The sequence below is a fragment of the Ornithorhynchus anatinus genome, chromosome 3 (assembly GCF_004115215.2).
Source record: "Ornithorhynchus anatinus isolate Pmale09 chromosome 3, mOrnAna1.pri.v4, whole genome shotgun sequence".
In the NCBI taxonomy this organism is placed as follows: domain Eukaryota; kingdom Metazoa; phylum Chordata; class Mammalia; order Monotremata; family Ornithorhynchidae; genus Ornithorhynchus; species Ornithorhynchus anatinus.
The window spans coordinates 84,260,616-84,274,919 of NC_041730.1; the positions used below are offsets into that span (position 1 = coordinate 84,260,616).

At 50.4% G+C, this 14,304-nt stretch overlaps 1 protein-coding gene across 1 annotated transcript; it reads left to right on the top strand.

Annotated features, from left to right (window-relative positions):
- Positions 1–3,117: 3,117 nt before the first annotated feature.
- Positions 3,118–13,723, top strand: DNAJC9 (DnaJ heat shock protein family (Hsp40) member C9). Its single transcript, XM_029061361.2, has 5 exons — positions 3,118–3,392; positions 9,501–9,641; positions 11,643–11,897; positions 12,800–12,886; positions 12,984–13,723. Exons 1-5 carry the CDS (start codon positions 3,213–3,215, stop codon positions 13,101–13,103), a joined length of 783 nt encoding a protein of 260 aa, XP_028917194.1. The 5' UTR covers positions 3,118–3,212; the 3' UTR covers positions 13,104–13,723.
- Positions 13,724–14,304: the final 581 nt, after the last annotated feature.

The following is a 14,304-nucleotide window of genomic DNA, read 5'->3' on the forward strand; positions in this document are numbered from 1 at the left end:
GTTGGGATGGGGAGACGAGGCTTTGAAGGTGGGGACGGTGCTGGGGGAAGGTTTCATTCATTCATTCAGTCAGTCGAAATTCTGGAGCGCTCACTGTGTGCAGAGCACTGTACTAAGCACTTGCAAAGTACACTTCGGCAGCAAATAGAGACAACCCCTACCCCACGACGGGCTCACGGTCTAGAATGACAAAACAAAACAAGAGGACAGGCACCACTACCATCAAAATAAATAGAATTCTAGATATAGACACATCATTAAATAAAATAAATAGAATCAATATGTACAAATATACACAAGTGCTGTGGGGCGGGGAAGGGGGTAGAGCAGAGGGAGGGAGTCGGGGCGATGCATGGTGTAGTGGTTAGAGCACGGGCCTGGGTCTCAGAGGGTCATGGATTCTAATTCCGACTCCACCACTTGGGCAAGCCACTTGACTTGTCTGGGCCTCAGTGACCTCATCTGTAAAGTGGGGATAATGACTGTGAGCCCCACATGGGACAACCCGATCACCTTGTATCTATCCCAGCGCTTAGGACGGTGCTCGGCACATAGTAAGCACTTAATAAATACCACCATTAAGCCCCACGCGGGACATCCTGATCAACTGGTATCTATCCCAGCGCTTAGAACTGTGCTCGGCACATAGTAAGTGCTTAATAAATACCACCAATGAGCCCCATGGGAGACAACCTGATCACCTTGTTCGAATGCCGGCTCTGCCGCTTGTCAGCTGTGTGACTTTGGACAAGTCACTTCACTTCTCTGGGCCTCAGTTACCTCATCTGTAAAATGGGGATTAAGTCTGTGAGCCTCATATGGGGCAACCTGATTACCCTATATACCCCAGCGCTTAGAACAGTGCTCTGCACATAGTAAGCACTTAACAAATGCCAACATTATTACCCCAGCGCTTAGAACAGTGCCTGGCCCATAGTAAGCCCTTAACAAATACCATCGTTATTATTATTATTATTGTTAATGGGGAGGGAAGGAGGAGCAGAGGGAAAGGGAGGGCTCAGGTTGGCCTTAGCTGTGCCTTCATCATTACTACTAACTCCTTCTTCTCCTCATCATTATTTTCACTTTTATTCTCATTATCTGACTCCTCCCCTCATTATTATTATTAATTATTCTCCTTATTTCCCCCTCCCCTCACACGGCCCTCCCAGCGGTCGCCCTCGTTCAGGCCAGCTGTCGGAATCCTCCTGGAGAGCTCACCTCCTCCAGGAGGCCTTCCCAGACTGAGCCCTCCCTTTCCCTCTGCTCCTCCTCCCCTCCCCATCGCCCCGACTCCCTCTCTCTGCTCTTCCCCCTTCCCCTTCCCACAGCACTTGTGTCTATTTGGGAAGCAGCGTGGCTCAGTGGAAAGAGCCCGGGCTTGGGAGGCAGAGGTCCTGGGTTCAAATCCCGGCCCTGCCACTTGTCACCTGTGTAACTGTGGGCAAGTCACTTCACTTCTCCGGGCCTCAGTGACCTCATCTGGAAAATGGGGATGAAGACTGTGGGCCTCTCGTGGGACTACCTGATGACCCTGTATCTACCCCAGAGCTTAGAACAGTGCTCTACACATAGTAAGTGCTTAACAAATACCAACATTATTATTATTATTATCTAGACCGTGAGCTCGTTGTTGGGTAGGAATTGTCTCTATCTGATGTCCCATTGCCCATTCCAAGCATTTAGCACAGTGCTCTGCACGCAGTAAAGGCTCCATAAATACGATTGATTGATTGATTGATTGATTGATTGATTGAATGAATTTCTGGTTTTGCTGTCTGTCTCCCACTTTTAGACTGTGAGCCCATTGTTGGGCAGGGATGGTCTCTATCTGGTGCCCAAGTGTACTTTCCCAAGTGCTTAGCCCAGTGCTCTGCACACAGTAAGCACTCAATAAATATGACTGATTGAATGTCTAGAGAAGCAGTGTGGCTCAGTGGAAAGAGCCCGGGCTTGGGAGTCAAAGGTCATGGGTTCGAATTCCACATCTGCCACTTCTCAGCTATGTGACCTTAGGCAAGTCACTTCACTTCTCTTTGCCTCAGTTACCTCATCTGTAAAAGGGGATGAAGACTGTGAGCCTCACGTGGGACAACCTGATGACCCTGTATCTCCCCCAGCGCTTAGAACAGCGCTCTGCACATAGTAAGCGCTTAACAAATACCAACATTTTCATTATTATTTAGACTGTGAGCTCGTTGTTGGGCAGGGATGGTCTCTATCTGGTGCCCAAGTGTACTTTCTCAAGCGCTTAGCCCAGTGCTCTGCACACAGTAGGCGCTCAAGAAACATGATTGAATGAATGAACAAAGGACAAGACAGTGTTTTGCCTTGTTGTCTACCTCCCCCTTCTAGACTGAGCCCCTTGTGGGGCAGGAATTGTCTGTATTTGTTGTTGAACTGTACACTCTAAGCGCTTAGTCCAGTGCTGTGCACACAGTAGGTGCTCAGTAAATCGATTGAATGAATGAACGAGGGACCAGACAGTGTTTTGTCTTGTTGTGTCTCCCCCTTCTAGACTGTGAGCCCCTTGTGGGGCAGGAATTGGCAATATTTGTTGTTGAACTGTACACTCCAAGTGCTCAGTCCAATGCTGTGCACACAGTAGGTGCTCAATAAATCGATTGAATCAATGATTGATTGAATGATTGATTGATTGAATGAATGACTGAATGATTGATTGAATGAAGGAAAGGAAGGAAAAGGAAAGGAAGGAAAAGAAAGGAAAAGAAAGAGAGAAAGAGAGAAAGAAAGAGAGAGAGAAAGAGAGAGAGAAAGAGAGAGAGAGAAAGAGCGAGAGAAAGGAAGGAAGGAAGGAAGGAAGGAAGGAAGGAAGGAAGGAAGGAAGGAAGGAAGGAAGGAAGGAAGGAAGGAAGGAAGGAAGGAAGGAAGGAAGGAAGGAAGGAAGGAAGGAAGGAAGGAAGGAAGGAAGGAAGGATGAATGGATGAATGGATGAATGGATGAATGGATGAATGGAGTTGAGGCGGTTGGGCCTCCCTCAGAGCTGCCGTAAAAGGTCGGGGGTAACGGCCGTCGTAAAAGGTCGCGGCTGTCGTCAGGCTCGCTTTACGGCACGGGCCCGCCCCTGAGCGCGGGAGTTTTGGCGCGCGCGCGCGCGGGCGAGAGAGAGAGAGAGAGAGAGAGAGAGAGAGAGAGCCGAGGCCGGCCGGCCGCGCGCTCCTCCGCCCTTTGGTCCGCGCGGTGGGCGGCCATGGGGCTGCTGTCGCGGTGCGAGGCGGAGTTCGGCACGGCGGACCTGTACGGGGTGCTGGGCGTGCGGCGGGAGGCCTCCGACGCCGAGGTCCGCCGCGGCTACCGCAAGGCCTCCCTGCGGGTGCACCCCGACCGCGCAGGCGCCGCGCAGCGGCAGGACGCCACGAGACGCTTCCAGGTGCGCGCGCCGCCGCCGCCGCCGCCCTTCTGCGCATGTGCGTGTCCGCGAGACCCCGGGGGGGAGGGGGGAGAGGGGGCGGGGCCGCCGCCGGGAGCTCGCGCGCGCCCCCTCCCGGGGACTCTAAGATTGACCGCCCAGCTGAGTATTCATTCATTCATTCAATCGTATTTATTGAGCGCTCACTATGTGCAGAGCACTGGACTAAGCGCTTGGAATGAGCAAGAGGGCAGCAGAGACCATCCCTGCCCATTGACGGGCTCACCGTCTAATTTTATTGAGCGCTTACTATAATCAATGTTGGTATTTGTTAAGCGCTTACTCTGTGCAGAGCACTGTGCTAAGCGCTTACTCTGTGAAGAGCACTGTGCTAAGCGCTGAGCGCTTACTTTAATCATAATGTTGGTATTTGTTAAGCGCTTACTCTGTGCAGAGCACTGTGCTAAGCGCTGGGAGGATACAGGTGATCAGGTTGTCCCACATGAGGCTCCCAGTCTTCATCCCCATTTTACAGAGGAGGGAACTGAGGCGCAGAGAAGTGAAGTGACTTGCCCACAGTCACACAGCTGACAAGTGGCAGAGTCGGGATTCGAACCCATGACCTCTGACTCCCAAGCCCGGGCTCTTTCCACTGAGCCACGATTTTTTGAGCGCTTACTATGTGCAGAGCACTGGATTAAGCACTTGGAATGGACAATTCGGCAACAGAGACAATCCCTGCCCATTGATGGGCTCACAGCCTAATTTTATTGAGGGCTTACTATAATCATAATGTTGGTATTTGTTAAGCGCTTACTATGTGCAGAGCACTGTGCTAAGCGCTGGGGGAGATACAGGGTCATCAGGTTGTCCCACGTGAGGCTCACAGTCTTCATCCCCATTTTGCAAATGAGGTAACTGAGGCCCAGAGAAGTGAAGTGACTTGCCCACACTCACACAGCTGACAAGTGGCAGAGTCGGGATTCGAACCCATGACCTCTAACTCCCAAGCCCGGGCTCTTTCCACTGAGCCACGCTTTATTGAGTGCTTACTATGTGCAGAGCACTGTACTAAGCGCTTGGAATGGATAATTCAGCAACAGATAGAGACAATCCCTGCCCATTGATGGGCTCAGAGTCTAATTTTATTGAGCGCTTACAATAGTAATAAAGTTGGTATTTGTTAAGCGCTTACTATGTGCAGAGCACTGTCCTAAGCGCTGGGGGAGATACAGGGCAATCAGGTTGTCCCACGTGAGGCTCACAATCTTCATCCCCATTTTACAGATGAGGTAACTGAGGCCCAGAGAAGTGAAGTGACTGGCCCACAGTCACACAGCTGACAAGTGGCAGAGCCAGGATTATCATTAATAATGTTGGTATTTGTTAAGCACTTACTATATGCAGAGCACTGTTCTAAGCGCCGGGGGAGATACAGGGTCATCAGGTTGGCCCACGGGAGGCTCCCAGTCTTCATCGCCATTTTCCAAATGAGGTAACTGAGGCCCAGAGAAGTGAAGTGACTTGCCCACAGTCACACAACTGACAAGTGGCAGAGCCGGGATTCGAACCCATGACCTCTGACTCCCAAGCCCGGGCTCTTTCCACTGAGCCACGCTGCTTCTCTATGTGCAGAGCACTGGACTAAGCGCTTGTCATTTCCTCTGGCCCTCCCTCCCCCCAACTCTGTGCCAAGCACTCTTCTCACCGCTGCAGTGGTAATAATAATAATAATAACTGTATTCAGCAATTACTATGTGCCAAGCACTGTTCTCACCACTGCGGTAATAATAAATAATAATAATAATAGTGTTTGTTGAGTGCTTACTATGTGCCAACACTGTTCTCAGTCCTGGGGAAATAATAATAATAATGGTATTTGTTAATCGCTTACTATGTGTCCAGCACTCTTCTCAGCTCTGGGATAATAATAATATGGTATTTGCTAAGCGCTTACTATGTGCCAAGCACTGTTCTCACTGCTGTGGTGGTAATAATAATAATGATGATGATGGTATTTGTTCAGTGCTGACAGTGTGCCAACGCATTCTCAGCTCTGGGGTAATAATAATAATAATAATGATATTGATGGTGTTAAGCGCTTACTCTGTGCCAAGCACTGTTCTCAGCCCTGGGGTAATAATAATAATAATGATGGTGTTTGTTAAGCGCTTACTCTGTGCCAAGCACTGTTCTCAGCCCTGGGGTAATAATAATAATTATGGTACTTGTTAATTGCCTACTCTGTGCCAAGCACTGTTCTCAGCTCTGGGGTAATAATAATAGTATTTATGGTTTTTGTTAAGTGCTTACTCTGTGCCAAGCACGTTTCTCAGCTCTGGGGTAACAATAATAATAATAATAATAATGGTATTGGTTAAGCACTTACTCTGTGCCAAGCACATTTCTCACCCCTGAGGTAATAATAATAATAATAATATTTATGGTATTTGTTAAGCGCTTACTCTGTGCCAAGCACGTTTCTCAGTTCTGGGGTAATAATAATAATAATGATGGTGTTTGTTAATTGCCTACTCTGTGCCAAGCACTGCTCTCAGCTCTGGGGTAATAATAATAGTATTTATGGTATTTGTTAAGCGCTTACTCTGTGCCAAGCACATTTCTCACCTCTGGGGTAATAATAATAATATTTATGGTATTTGTTAAGCGCTTACTCTGTGCCAAGCGCATTTCTCAGCTCTGGGGTAATAATAATAATATTTATGGTATTTCTTAAGCACTTACTCTGTGCCAAGCACGTTTCTCACCTCTGGGGTAATAATATGGTATTTGTTAAGCACTTACTCTGTGCCAAGCACGCTTCTCAGCTCTGGGGTAATAATAATATTTATGGTATTTCTTAAGCGCTTACTATGTGCCAAGCACTGTTCTCAGCTTTGGGGTAATAATGATAATAATAATAATAATAATGGTATTTGTTAATCGCTTACTATGTGCCTAGCTTAATTCTCAGCCCTGGGGTAATAAAAGCAGCGTGGCTCAGTGGAAAGAGCACGGGCTTTGGAGTCAGGGCTCATGAGTTCGAATCCCAGCTCTGCCACTTGTCGGCTGTGTGACTGTGGGCAAGTCACTTAACTTCTCTGTGCCTCAGTTCCCTCATCTGTAAAATGGGGATTAAGACTGTGAGCCCCACGTGGGACAACCTGATTCCCCTATGTCTACCCCAGCGCTTAGAACAGTGCTCGGCACATAGTAAGCGCTTAACAAATACCAACATTATTATTATTATTATTAAAAATAATGACGGTATTTGTTAAGCACTTACTCTGTGCCAAGCACTGTTCTCAGTCCGGGGGTGGTAATAATAATATTTAAGCGCTTACTATGTGCCAAGCACTGTTCTAAGCATTGGGGGTGGGGGGTGATACAAGTTAATCAGGTTGGACACAGTGCCCATCCCACATGGGGCTCACAGTCCTGATCCCCATTTTACAGATGAGGGAACCGAGGCACAGAGAAGTGACTTGCCCAAAGTCACACAGCTGCCGAGTGGCGGAGCCAGGATTCGAACCCACGCCCCCGACTCCCAAATCCGGGCTCTTGCCACTGAGGCACGCTGGGTAGATACAAGGGAATCAGGGTGTCCCACATGGGGATCCTAGTCTTCCTCATTGGAGAAGCACCGTGGCTCAGTGGAAAGAGCCCAGGCTTGGGAGTCAGAGGTCATGGGTTCTAATCCCGGCTCTGCCGCTTGCCAGCTGTGTGACTTTGGGTAAATCACTTCACTTCTCCGTGCCTCAGTGACCTCATCTGTAAAATGGGGATGAAAACTGTGAGCCCCACGTGGGACAACCTGATCACCTTGTATCCCCCCCCCAGCGCTTAGAACAGTGCTTTGCACATAGTAAGCGCTCAACCAATACCACCATTATTATCCCCGTTTTACAGATGAGCGAAATGAGGCCCAGAGAAGAGAAGCGGCTTGCCCAAAGTCACACAGCTGCCAAGTGGCGGAGGCGGGATTAGAACCCACGACCTCCAGCTCCCAAGCCCAGGCTCTTGTCGCTAAGCCCCGCTGCTTCTCCGGCCTCCAGCAGGCGGTATTCCCAGCCGGGCTCCCATCCAAGTGCTAATCCCGCCGGGCTCCGCTCAGTTTACGAGACGGGGCGCTTTCAGGGGGAGGGGGTCCGCCCCTCTCCCCCCAGCTCTCTCTGAAGCCGCCCCAGCTGGACCCCGGCTGTGGGGTCAGGACCGGACACGGGCCCTAGGGAAGGGGTCCTCCCCCGGCCCCCCCCCACCCCGAAGCTCCCGGGGCCGGGCATCGGCTGCGGGGGCGTTGGGGGGATGGGAGGAACCAGCCGTGGGGAGGGGGTCCACCCCACTCCCTCCGAAGCTGTCAGGGCTGGACATCGCCGGGGGGCTCAGGGCCGGACGTCGGCTAAATGGAAGGGGTCCTCGCCTGCCCCCACCCCCGAAGCAGCTCAGGCTGTGGGGGTACGGGGAGGGGAGGGGGATCCACCCCGCCCCGTCTCCCACGCGGTCAGGGCCGGGGGGTCGGGGCGGGACGTCGGCTGTAGGAAAGGGGTACGTCCCCCGCCCTCTCCAAAGCGGTCGGGGCCGGACGTCGGCTGTAGGAAAGGGGTCCGCCCCCCGCCCTCTCCGAAACGCCTAGGACTGGACATCGGCTCTGGGGTCGGGGCCGGACATCGGCTGTAGGGATGGGGTCCTTCCCCCCCACCCCCCCGAAGCCGTCAGGGCCGGACGCCGGCTGTGGGCGTACTGGGGGTAGGGGAAGGGGATGGGGGGTGAGCATCTGTGGGGAGGGGATCCGCCCCAACCCCTCCGTAGCTCCGGGGCCAGGCACCGGCCGTGTGGGCATTGGGGTCGGGGGGGGACCGGTTGTGGGGAGGAGATCCATCCCACCCCTTCCGAAGCTGTCAGGGTCAGGCATCGGCTGTGGGGTCAGGGCCGGACATCAGCTCTAGGGAAAGGGTCCTCCCCCCGCCCTCTCCGAAGCTGCCACGGCCGGACGTCTTGGGGACCGGCCCCGGGGGGTCCTTAGCTCTCAGGGATGGACAACTGGGGGGACCGGCTCGGGGGAAGGGGCCCTTCCCCACCCCCTCCAGAGCTCTCGGGGCAGGGGAGGCGGGAGCGCAGCGTGCTGCACGTGGTTGGCGTCCATGGAGTCGGGGAGGGAGGCTGGGGATCCTGGGGCAGCTGTAACAGTGGCCGTCTCCCTCCCCCAGACACCTTGCGGAGCGGGGGCCAAATGCCCAAAGGAGCCCCCGCCACTTTTAATCAATCGGTTTTATTTACTGAGTGCTTACCGTATGCAGAGCACCGTACTGAGTGCTCGGGAAAGTATAACATAAAAGAGTCGGCAGTCACGTTCCTTTCCTACAGTGAGCCTACCTTCCAGAAGGGGAGACAGACATTAATATAAATAAGTAAACTACGGCTATGGACGTAAGCGCTATGGGGCAGAGGGGGGTGAATCAAGGGAGCGAATTCAACCCTAAGGGCGACACAGGAGGGAGTGGGAGAAGAGGAAATGAGGGCCTGGTCGGGGAAGGCTTCTTGAAGATGTGCCTTCAGTAAGGATTTGAAGATGGGGAGGGTGATGGTCCGTCAGATATGAAGGGGGAGGGATTTGCGGGCCAGAGGTAGGACACGGGTGAGTGGTCGGTGGAGAGATAGAGGAGATTGAGACAAAGTGAGTAGGTTGGCATTTCGGGAGCAAGGTGTGGGGGGTGTTGAGTTGTCGTAGGAAATCAGGGAGGTGAGAGAGGAGGGGCAAGGTGGTTGAGTGCTTTAAAGCCGGCGGTCAGGAGTTTCTATTTGATATGGAGGCAGATGGGCAACCACTGGAGGTTCTTGAGTGGGGAAAGATGGCCTGGTTTGGTAGAAAAATGATCCGGGGGGCAGAGTGAAGTATGGCCTGGAGTGGGGAGAGACAGGAGGCTGATGTAGTAATTAAGGCGGGAGAGGATAAATGCTTGGATTAACATTTGGCTGGAAACGAAAGTCTCAGCTGGTATCAGCCCGACTCTTCCCCCGGGGCCCGCAGGAGGTCGGACCGTCCCCCCTCCCGGTATGGGTCCGGGCAGATTATCGGGGAGGAGATCCCTTCAGTCGTTAAAAGGGCGACCTGTGCTTTCCCCTCCCCAGATCCTCGGCCAAGTGTACGCCGTCCTCAGCGACAAGGAGCAGCGAGCCGTGTACGACGAGCAGGGCACGGTGGATGAAGAGTCGGGGGTGCTGAGCCAGGACCGCGACTGGGCCGCGTATTGGAGGCTGCTTTTTAAGAAGGTGAGGGCTGTCAGAGGGGGCCGGGGCTCAGCCTTACTTTCTGCAGGAAGCAGGGATAGAGCTTGGCATGAAGCTGACCGCGTGCGGGAGGATCCTGTCTCAGAAACGACTTCTCTGCCGTAGGGTAGCCATAATTGCACCTCACCTGTACCCTCACACACAGAGTGGAAGAGTAAGGCGGGTAACTGAAGTGTGAGCGACTTGGTCCTCCATCCTCCCTGAAGACTTCCCCTACTGCCCAACTATTCGTAGTCTTTTCTTCCCGATGCCATAGTCCCAGTTTACAGGAATTATTTCTCTCTCAAACACCATGACCTTACTTGCTCCATTCTCTCCACCGCCAAAAGCAGCAGCATTATGGTGAGTTTTGGGGGGTTTTTAATGGTATTTGTTCAGTACTTACTACATGCCGGCCACTGTACTGAACACTGGTTATAGGTGTGTGTGTCGGGGCGGGGGCACGACCCACAGTCCCAGCCACGTCGTGCATGCAAAAAAGCTGTCCCTTGACGGGATGGTATGTTTAAAGTTCGCAGTTCCTGGCACTGTTTTCTCTTTCTCGTTTGCGTCTCTCTGTCTTTTCAAAATCTTTACTCAAAAAGAGCCGCACTTCCTGATGGCAGTACACCGTGCTGGCGTGTTCTCGGCAACCGTCTCCCCGTTTTCAGCCGCGACGCAACATTCTCTGAGACTTCGGTTTACTGGGTCCTTGAAAGGTTTCCAGTGCTCTCCTTGCTCTGTTATCCGGTTACACCTCCTTACAGCAGGTGTCTGGGTAAATTGCAGTCTTTCATTCGCCTCACATGCCCCACCCGGCATAGCCGGGTTAAGGTGAGAATAGTTTTGCAGCTAGGAGACTGACTACATTCCAGGCCTACGTCGTCTGTGACGGTGAGGTGGGCCTTGTGATCGATCAGGGATAGTCACTGAGCGCTTACAGTTGGGAGATATAACAGAGTTGGTGGTTGGGGTCCCTGCCCACAGGAGCCTACAGCCTTGTAGTAGACCATCTGCGGAGTCCTTATTCCACAGGACTGACTCCTCTTACATCTGGACGGACTATTACAACCATCTCCCTGCCTCCAGTCTCTCCCCTGGAGACTGGAAGCTCATCTGGGGCAGGGAATGTGTTCGCTCTCTTGTATCGTACTCTCCCAAGCACTAATTCAGTGCTCGGCACACAGTAAGCGCTCAGTAAGTACCATCAATGGCGTCCTTCCCAGGTGGCTAGTTCAGTGCTGTGCACCTACATTTTGTTCACTCCGTAAATCTCACTGCTACTGGTAGTCGATGGCGCAGCTGTCCGCGGGGGAAGAATTAAGAGCTTTTATTGAGTGCCTAGCATACACGGTATTAAGTTCTTGGAGAGCAGCTTGGCTTAGTGGGAAGAGCGTAGGCCTGAGTGTCGGACAACCCGAGTTCTACCCTGGCTGCGACACTTGTCGGCGGCGTGACCTTGGCCAAGCCATTCAACTTTTCTGTGCCCGAGTTACCTCACTTATAAAGTTGGGGATAAAATACGTCTTCTCCCTCCCTCTCCAACTGGCAGCCCCGTATTGGATAGGGACTGTGTCCGATCTGCTTATACGGTATCTACGCAACACTTAGTTTGGCACGTAGTAAGCGCTCAACAAATACCTCGGGTAACCATAAAGGTAAAAGACCCGATCCAGCACGTACCTCAGGAGTGCCCGATCCTCACCGTAAAAAATGTAGTCAGTGTAATGGATCCTTTGCAACTTGGCCGTCGGCCACTTTTTGGAAGCTGCCGTAGTTTTTCATTCTCCTAACTGGGCAGCTTCCGAAGTGCCTTTCTGCCTCCAGGGGATAGTTTAGGACACTGAAAGGATCTGGCTCCATTTATCAATTTTGTCATTCTAGGTCATTCTGGGAGAGAAGAGTTCTAAAAGTATCAGTTTTTATGTTTGCAAAATCGGATACCTGTACTTCTAGCCTCGAAAACCATCTAATTTATGAACTGAAGCTTGTTTTCTTCTTTAGATAACTATAGAAGACATTGAGGCCTTTGAAGAGAAATACAAAGGATCTGAGGAAGAGCTGACTGACATTAAACAAGCCTACCTGGACTTCAAAGGGGATATGAATCAAATTATGGAGTCTGTGTTGTGTGTTCAATACACGGATGAGCCCAGAATCAGGAAGATTATACAACAGGCTGTTGACTCGGGAGAAGTCCCAGCTTTTAATGCTTTCATCAAGGAGTCAAAGCAGAAGACTCATGCAAGGAAAAGAAGGGTATGCCATTTTTGGTGCCAAGAAAAAAACTCCCGCAGAACTTATTTTTCTTAGAACACCATTTCATTTTAGCCCTTGGAAAGAATTGGCTTTAATTTTACAAGCATAAGTACAGTTGGCTGCTGAATTGATCTGTGCCCTTTTATTGTACCCTCACAATTGTTTTAACCAGGGTAACGCAGTCCAACTCTGAGCGTACTGCTTGCTCTATTTAAAATTGTCATCTCTTGTGGCCTTTGCTCCCAGATCTTCTGCTTGTTAGATTCAAGCATTGGACATTCATCAGATGGAGGGTGGAGGACTGTTGCTCTCTACCTCCTAAAGATAAAAACAAAATAAAATGGGCATCCGTTTGACCAAGATGGATTTCTTAGACGTAAGAAAGGACTTCTAACTTATCACTTATTTAGGTCCTAAGTTAAGGGAAAACAAATAGAATATCTTTCTTGACTTCTGATCCAGAGTAGGGGGTGTGACTAGACGTGTAGATTTAGGAAGGAGAGGGAGCGGTCGAAAGGGAACGTTTGACCAGCCTTGAGACCTGTTGCTACCCAAACTCTTTTTTCCACGTAGCCAAAGAAAATACCCACATCATAGGCTGACTCTGTAGGAGCGATGGGGTCAAGGGTGCCATTTTGCCCTCCCTGTTGCTAATTTTGCAACTGGGTATCTACTAATACCCAAGTAGAGGGGAGGATGCAGGGACACAGGGAAGCGAGGCTGTTGCCCTGCGAGGTAGCGTTTTGATCCGTGGCAACAGATAACTAGGTAGCCCCAGTGGAGTTGCGTCGGCACCGTCCTCTTCACCAGTCTTCCCCCTGCCCTTTCAGTTTTGATGATGAGGGTGAGGCCAGAAAATCATCACTGCCGGTCACAGGTTTCACGTGAGTTTGTGTTTTCAGGCTCAGGCAGAAGCTAAAGAGGCAGAAAAATGCAGAGAGGAGTTGGGGCTCGGTGGAGAGGTAGACGACCTGAAAGCATTGATTCAGGTAAGCTTAGGGGTGTGCTGGGAAGAAGTTATCCGATTAGTGCCTGTTCTTAGTTTCATTCTTACACGTCTATTTTACATCTGATCCCCTCCCACAGAGCAGACAAACCAATCGGAAAAAAGAGATGGATGATCTTCTGGCTCACATGGAGGCAAAATACTGCAGCTCTTCCAAAAAGGGAGGGAAGAAGACAACCGCCAAGACGGGAAAGAAATAACAAAACCCAGTGGATGCTCTGGTCGGGCCTGAATGGACGTAGCGGAAATTAAAGGCATTTGTCCAAATCTGGGTTTGCAAATACCTGCTGAGACTTTCTGATTTTTATCCAGGGTGACTGATTATCCAGGTACTTGCTCCACTCTGCACTTCTCTGGGCCTGTGTGGACTGCTTGAGTCTTTTCTTCGAATGGGGGGGGACTTCTTCAATTCCGAGTATTTTTGGAAGAGAGTTCAGACATGCTAAGATGGCGTTAGGGAATGACAGTTCTTCAAAAACTAAATAACTGCCTCCCGAAGGATGATCTCGTTGCCTTTTTGTTCTCATTTTACCATACAACTCAGATTGCAACTTTGGGGACGAGAAGCCAACTACTTAGCACTTAATGTAGAAAGTAGATGTGGACAGCCAAAAGATACCAACTCAGCCGTGTTACTCAGTTAATGAAGAGTTTTTGTTTTTCTGAGGCTTCCTTGCCATTTTTTATTCACTTTCAGCGGGTGCCCCCTATTCTTTAGTGTGGTTTTTGAAGCCAACCCTTTTAGAGGTAGGTGTTTACATTCACGTTTTGTAAGGACACATTTGTCTAATACTGATTAAAGTCATTCATTTTGCTTGCGGGGATTCTCTGCTGATCCTTAATTTAATGCATCTAATATGAATAGGGATGTGGGGAGAAGGGCCATTCTCTCAGGCTAAGAAAGGTTGAGGGGCAGGGACGTTCTGTAGGCGTTAATTAAGAGGTGAAAAATTGTGAAAGAGGAGCTGAAACTGTAATCCCAGGAACTGAAAGTATAAAATTGAGTCAGATACTAAAAAGTTGAAGTAGGAAAAACAAATCTTACTCCTCTTAAATCATTTCACGGGCTTACGTAAATAAGGAGAGCAAAAAGCTATAATAGTCTACATGACCCTGTTACATTCAACCTCTGGTATAGTAGCACTTCACTGCTGACTTTTGGAAGATAAAATCCTACTGTCTGTTGCAGTGCCCTAGGTTCCCTGCATACTGTTACTCCTTGACAAATGTTAAATTTCGATGGTCTGACTACAGTACAAAACCTTTTTTTCCAAGGCCTTAATTTATGACCTAGACCTGATTGCTCATGTCTTATTTGGGTTAATAAAATAATAATGTTGGTATTTGTTAAGCGCTTACTATGTGCCGAGCACTGTTCTAAGCGCTGGGGTAGACACGGGA

Coding starts and splice junctions, on each gene's coding strand:
- DNAJC9 (XM_029061361.2), top strand. CDS start 3,213: ATGGGGCTGCTGTCGCGGTGCGAGGCGGAGTTCGGCACGGCGGACCTG. Junction 9,642..11,642: donor GGAGGCTGCTTTTTAAGAAG/GTGAGGGCTGTC, acceptor TTTCTTCTTTAG/ATAACTATAGAAGACATTGA. Junction 12,887..12,983: donor ACCTGAAAGCATTGATTCAG/GTAAGCTTAGGG, acceptor CCCCTCCCACAG/AGCAGACAAACCAATCGGAA.